Source organism: Micromesistius poutassou, assembly GCF_964030765.1.
Source record: "Micromesistius poutassou genome assembly, chromosome: 6".
In the NCBI taxonomy this organism is placed as follows: Eukaryota; Metazoa; Chordata; class Actinopteri; order Gadiformes; family Gadidae; genus Micromesistius; species Micromesistius poutassou.
In genome coordinates, this window is record NC_140276.1 from 17,252,137 (window position 1) to 17,259,304 (window position 7,168).

Sequence of the window (7,168 nt, forward strand, 5' to 3'; positions counted from 1 at the left end):
CACACACACACACACACACACACACACACACACATCTACATCAAATTATAACCTTATTTAAATCCCCCTCTGAAAGCTTCATGCACTCACACAGATGAGTGGATCCTATATCTCCACAGCAAAACAGGAAGCAAAGTGTAAGGCCGCCCCTTTCAGCTGTTGGTTCTGGCCCAGACTCTGAGAGGTCCTGCTGTATGAACCAGGCAACCCCACACTCCCAACAACATCTGGATTTGGTGCACAACCAAAACAAGAATGTGTTGTGACAAGAATCCAATCGATCTCATATAAAAACACATTCTAACCAAAGACCAAAAAACCCCCTCCTTATCTCCTGGCTGTGGTCAAACCCTCCTTATCTCTGTGGTCAGACCCTCCTTATCTCTGTGGTCAGATCCCCTCCTTATCTCCTGGCTGTGGTCAGATCCCCTCCTTATCTCCTGGCTGTGGTCAGACCCCCTCCTTATCTCCTGGCTGTGGTCAGATCCCCTCCTTATCTCCTGGCTGTGGTCAGATCCCCTCCTTATCTCCTGGCTGTGATCAGATCCCCTCCTTATCTCCTGGCTGTGATCAGATCCCCTCCTTATCTCCTGGCTGTGGTCAGATCCCCTCCTTATCTCCTGGCTGTGATCAGACCCCCTCCTTATCTCCTGGCTGTGGTCAGATCCCCTCCTTATCTCTGTGGTCAGATCCCCTCCTTATCTCCTGGCTGTGGTCAGGGTGTCCTGAGAAGCGTCTCACCGGCCTCACGTCGGTGTAGAGGCTCTTTGAAGCTGCACTGTGGCTAAAGTTAATCACACGCCGACGTCTTTCACTCCAAGTGAAACAATAAGTAAGAAAAAGGTCCAAAGGTTATAATTAGCTCACTCTTAAGGAGAGAGTGTCCGGGGAGTGACTTACACCAGCGTGAAAGGCAGAGGTACTTTTTCTCACCCAGAACAAAAGGTCCAATTAGGAGCCTGATTATAATTACCTCAGCTGGTCAGAGGCTTAAGCAGCCGACGGAACGAAGCAGACGACTTATCTCTACGGTTGCTGTCAACGTGGAAATGACCCAAAGTGTCTCAGGAGGAGAGCGCTTCATTAAGTTTCTTGACCTCACTCACCAAGTGACCTGAGGACCTTCCTCTCCACGCAAACCTCTTTCACTCGTGTGCTGGAGCCAAACCGCTCTCAAAGGGAATTAAAGGTCCGTTCTGTGATGGGTTCAGAGCCGACTCTGGGTGGTAAAGTCAATGGGAACAACTCAACCTTGAATCCAAACTGCAGAATTAAGAGCGTGCAGAGTTCCATTGGTTTCTCTGACAGACAACAAGTGAACAGTCTAGTGCAGAAGTTACATTGTGTGTGTGTGTGTGTGTGTGTGTGTGTGTGTGTGTGTGTGTGTGTGTGTGTGTGTGTGTGTGTGTGTGTGTCCTGATGTCTCTGAAGGTTTTCCCAGAACATGGAGGCTGGTGGAACAGTTCTGCTCCTCAGAGGACCCGGTTGGGTCTCAGTGGAACAGAACTTCAACCAGTAGCAATTGGCTTCAAAGTCTGAAAACCAGTGAGACGTTTTAGTTGGATCCCAACTAAACCATTTAAGACAGACATTAAGACAGACTCCTAATAGTACTTTATTGTAGGAGCCATGAAGGTATTTATTAATGGAAATAGATAATTTTGTGGTTTATATTTGGGTTATTTTGGTTGTTATATTTCGTAACTTTTGTTGTTTATTTTGATATCACAGTAATTGGCGAACAATCATATGGGCGGTAACATCTAGTTAATATAATCACAGGTGCGCTGGTGCGGGCGGAAGTAATTAAGAAAGAGAGGGTGAGTTACTGGGAGGCCGTATTTTTTGTTGACCGCTGTTTTTGCTTAGATCGCTGTGATCGATTTTCTTCATACTTTGAACACGTTATGATAAGTTGTCATACTTCTACAATAAAAACCGGTCAACGGATTCTCTGATCTCAGTGGATATTTTGTTTAGTACAGCGCGTCGGACAATCAGCTTACACCCTACACTCAGCCTCTCAGCGACTGCTTAGTTTTGGATACTAGTCTCTACAACTATACTAATAGAGGAAATCTCAGTCTAGCATTTACTACCAATTTAAAAACTATGAGGTGAGAAAGATAATGATGAGTTATGACGAATGTATTACTGTAGTGGTGTGTATGTATTACTGTAGGGTGGGGGGCGAGGGCTGTGGGGGGGGTCAATGTGGGGCGGTCGGTGTGGGGGGGCTGTGGGGGCTGTGGGGGGGGGACTAATCCAGCTCTGGTCCTTGCTGTCCAGCTCACCAGAATAAACAAAAGGATAGAAAAGGATGAGTGGTACAACTGGAAACACACACAAAGAGGGACACACACACACACACACGCACACATGCACACACACACACACACACACGCACACACACACACGCATACACACACTCAAGAACACACACACCAGCAGAATCTATTGCCTCTCAGTCTGTAAAGGTCCACTGCTGAGAGGCCTGCTAAAGCACTGAAGCGTTTGGCTCAAATGAGGAGGATCCGGTTCATAGTGATGGACTCTGGACTTGTTGACGGGTGTTTCTCTTTGTGTGTGTGTGTGTCAATCTCCTCCTCTTGCGGTGTTGTATTCTTAGGTGGCTGTTTCATTGCTTGTTTAGTTGACCAGTTTTTTGTATCATGTTGACTTGAATGCCTCCTGAATGTCTGTCTCCTCCTCACTGGTTGGTTCTCAGGCTGCTGTTCATCCAAAGGGGAAGACAGATTGTTCCGGAGGTTGTTCCGAAAGTACAACCAGTTCATCAGACCAGTGGAGAATGTGTCAGACCCCGTCATGGTGGCCTTTCAAGTCTCCATATCCCAACTGGTCAAAGTGGTAAGAGATCAGGACTAACTCGTTTTGCATCATTGGTGCAGTAAAATCCATCCTACCATCTACCCACCAACCCATCCCTCCCTCTACCCACCAACACATCCCTCCCTCTACCCACCAACCCATCCCTCCCTCTACCCACCAACACATCCCTCCCTCTACCCACCAACACATCCCTCCCTCTACCCACCAACACATCCCTCCCTCTACCCACCAACACATCCCTCCCTCTACACATCCCTCCCTCTACCCACCAACACATCCCTCCCTCTACCCACCAACACATCCCTCCCTCTACCCACCAACACATCCCTCCCTCTACACATCCCTCCCTCTACCCACCAACACATCCCTCCCTCTACCCACCAACACATCCCTCCCTCTACCCACCAACACATCCCTCCCTCTACCCACCAACACATCCCTCCATCCCTCCATCCATCCATCCATTCATTTATTTCCAACCTTTTTTCCTGTTGCTGTCTGACGGTCCTCCTGATGTCCTTGTAGGATGAGGTGAACCAGATCATGGAGACCAACCTGTGGTTGAGACATGTGAGTGAACATTTCAAACGTTGTGTTCATATCCCGCTTTAGTCATGTGCTTCAGTGTTATGACGGCCTTTGTCCACTGCCTTTCAGATCTGGAACGACTACAAGCTGAAGTGGGCGCCTGTGGATTACGACGGCATCGAGTTCATTCGAGTTCCTTCCAACAAAATCTGGAGGCCAGATATTGTTCTGTACAACAAGTAAGCTCTCGTTGATTAATAACCCAAACCCAGAGCGCCGTGAAGTGGACTTATCTCTGGCTCTGTTCAGGGAGGGCTCTTATTGTGTTGAACATAACATTGGTATAATAATGTTGGTAATGAAAAGCCTGAAATCTGTTTTTGATTATCCCTGTTGATATTATCTTACCCTCATCGATAACTTCTACAGTATTATGAACGCATACTTTGTCCCCCAACCTCCTGCTCTCTCCCAGCGCTGTGGGCGACTTCCTGGTGGAGGACAAGACCAAGGCCCTGCTCAAGTTTGACGGCACCATCACCTGGGTCCCTCCGGCCATCTTCAAGTCCTCCTGCCCCATGGACATCACCTACTTCCCCTTCGACTACCAGAACTGCTCCATGAAGTTTGGGTCATGGACCTACGACAAGGCAAACATAGACCTGGTTCTCATTGGCTCTAAGGTAGGTCAATGACCCTCCCCTTAACAAAGACCTGTGCACGGTCCACTGTCATATTGGGAACGTTTGGCGCTGTTATCTTCCGATACAGTGTGTGTACAGTGTGTGTACAGTGTGTGTACAGTGTATGTTGCTCACAGCCTTAGCATCTTGAAGCATACCAGTATACAAAAATTACAATATTTTACTTCTTGAACTTACTAGCCATAACTTCCTTCTTATTCTTTACTGAAGTAATAAATGATTATCTGGTGAAGCTCAATGTTTACGTCCCTGACCTCCAGGTGAACCTCAAGGACTTCTGGGAGAGCGGCGAGTGGGAGATCATCGACGCTCCGGGCTACAAGCACGACATCAAGTACAACTGCTGCGTGGAGATCTACCCGGACATCACGTACTCCTTCTACATCCGCCGGCTGCCCCTCTTCTACACCATCAACCTCATCATCCCCTGCCTGCTCATCTCCTTCCTCACCGTGCTCGTCTTCTACCTGCCGTCCGACTGCGGCGAGAAGGTCACGCTGTGCATCTCCGTGCTGCTGTCGCTCACCGTGTTCCTGCTGGTCATCACCGAGACCATCCCGTCCACCTCGCTGGTCATCCCGCTCATCGGCGAGTACCTCCTCTTCACCATGATCTTCGTCACGCTCAGCATCGTCATCACCGTCTTCGTGCTGAACGTGCACTACCGCACGCCCATGACCCACACCATGCCGGCCTGGGTGCGCTCCGTGTTCCTGGACGTCCTGCCCCGGGTCATGTTCATGAGGCGGCCCCTGGACGTGGGCTGCAGCCCCCCGCTGTGCGCCCTCACCGGGCTGGAGGCGGGGGGTGGGCGGCGAGGGAGAGGGGGCGGAGGAGAAGGGGCAGGAGGTGGAGGAGGGGACTGTGGAGGAGGAGCTGTTGGCAGCAGCCAGGGAGGAGCCAGGAAGAGGAAGAACAGCCTGGCAGTAGCAGGAGGAGGAGGAGGAGGAGGCGGCGTAGATGGGATAAGGCGTGGCAGCGTGACGGTGGGGGGGATCGCTGGGGGCATCGGGGGGCCGCAGCTGTCGGACGGCGGGGCGGTCTCTGACCCCGCCCCCAGCGCCGGCGCCGTGGCGTCGCTGAACTGCCTGGAGTACCGCGAGCTGAGCGGGGACGCCGCCGCCCGCAGCCTGAACCGCCGGAGCAACTACCGAGGGAAGGAGGTGCCCATCCCCGTGGTGCCCCCCGCGGGGCCCCCGCTGCCCCGGAACCCCCCCGCCCCGGCCGACCCCCAGGAGCCCGAGCCCCCCAGGCCCCCGCGGGCCCTCCACGCCGTCGCCTCGCCGGGCGGGCCCCTGGCGGCGCTGTCCGGGATCTCCCCCGAGATCAAGCAGGCCATCGAGAGCGTCAAGTACATCGCAGAGAACATGAGGACCAGCAACAAGGCCAAGCAGGTGAGGGGGGAGAGGGGGGGGGGGAGGGGGGAGAGGGGGGAGACAGGAGGACCAGCAACAAGGCCAAGCAGGTGAGGGGGGAGAGGGGGGAGAGAGGGGGGAGACAGGAGGACCAGCAACAAGGCCAAGCAGGTGAGGGGGGAGAGGGGGGAGACAGGAGGACCAGCAACAAGGCCAAGCAGGTGAGGGGGGAGAGGGGGGAGAGGGGGGAGAGGGGGGGGGGAGGAGGGAGGCATCCAGAGCTGGCAGCCTGGCAGACCTCCGTCTGGTGCTTCAGGCCGTTCCTCTCGCAGCCCCGCAGACGACCTCAGAGTCTGACCTGATGGTCTGGTCCATGAGGCAGAGGGCCTCAGAGTGTGACCTGATGGTCTGGTCCATGAGGCAGAGGGCCTCAGAGTGTGACCTGATGGTCTGGTCCCTGAGGCAGAGGGCCTCAGAGTGTGACCTGATGGTCTGGTCCCTGAGGCAGAGGGCCTCAGAGTGTGACCTGATGGTCTGGTCCCTGAGGCAGAGGGCCTCAGAGTGTGACCTGATGGTCTGGTCCATGAGGCAGAGGGCCTCAGCGTGTGACCTGATGGTCTGGTCCATGAGGCAGAGGGCCTCAGCGTGTGACCTGATGGTCTGGTCCATGAGGCAGAGGGCTGAGGTGGGGCGGGTCGCCCAGAGCTTTGGGTCGTTCTCAGACGGTGGGCGGAGTGTAGGAGCAGGAGGAGGACTTCAGTCTGCTGCTGAAACCCAAACACACACACACAGCAACGTAGTGGAATGAATCTCACATACATAGCCACATGCAGGCACACACGTGCACACACACACACACACACACACACACACACACACCCCCAGGCTCTACCTGCCGTGGACCTTGGTGGTACAATGGGAGCGGTAAGCAGCTTGCTGTGCGCTGCACTGACCTGATACGGTTGTTCTCCGTGGGGACGTCTTCTCCCAGCGATGGACGCTGAAGGCTCCACAGAGCAGCCTGGTCCTCCTCACGGCCTCACAGCGCTGCTGTGGCTGCGCTGCTGTTAATCCAATAGGCCACAGCGCACTGGAATAGAGTGCATACGCATTATCAACAATGGGAACGCATTTACACACACACACACACATAAATATAGGAAGTGCTGTATAATGTGATCTATGAATGTGCATCCACAGCTATTGTAGATTCCATTTAGCAACATTTACATATGTACTCCTCTCCTCTCCTCTCCTCTCCTCCTCCCATCTCTCCTCTCATTTCCTCTCCTCTCCTCTCCTCTCATTTCCTCTCCTCTCCTCTCATTTCCTCTCCTCTCATTTCCTCTCCTCTCCTCTCCTCTCGTTTCCTCTCCTCTCCTCTCCAGGTGGAGGATGACTGGAAGTACGTTGCCATGGTGATTGACAGGATCTTCCTGTGGGTCTTTGTGACCGTGTGTGTCCTCGGGACCGTGGGCCTCTTCCTCCAACCGCTCATCAGCTTCTTCAAATGAGGCACCCTGAAGCTCTCTCTCTCTCTCTCTCTCTCTCTCTCTCTCTCTCTCTCTCTCTCTCTCGCTCTCTCTCTCTCTCTCTCTCTCTCTCTCTCTCTCTCTCTCTCTCTCTCTCTCGCGCTCTCACTCTCTCTCTCTCGCTCTCTCTCTCACTCGCTCGCTCTCTCTCTCGCTCTCTCTCTCTCACTCTCGCTCTCTCTCTCTCTCTCTCTCTCGC

At 53.3% G+C, this 7,168-nt stretch overlaps 1 protein-coding gene across 1 annotated transcript in view; it reads left to right on the top strand.

The window, feature by feature from the left end:
* LOC311345529 (neuronal acetylcholine receptor subunit alpha-3-like) overlaps positions 1-6,951 on the top strand; it is a gene marked incomplete at both ends in the record, with an annotated part of 16,436 nt that extends 9,485 nt beyond the window's left edge. Inside the window, 6 exons of the mRNA XM_084469949.1 lie at positions 2,729-2,868; positions 3,376-3,420; positions 3,508-3,617; positions 3,854-4,061; positions 4,343-5,476; positions 6,826-6,951. Of these exons, the coding sequence (XP_084326075.1) occupies positions 2,729-2,868; positions 3,376-3,420; positions 3,508-3,617; positions 3,854-4,061; positions 4,343-5,476; positions 6,826-6,951 (1,763 nt within the window). The remainder of the gene's footprint in view (positions 1-2,728; positions 2,869-3,375; positions 3,421-3,507; positions 3,618-3,853; positions 4,062-4,342; positions 5,477-6,825) is intronic.
* Between the last annotated feature and the right edge of the window lie 217 nt (positions 6,952-7,168).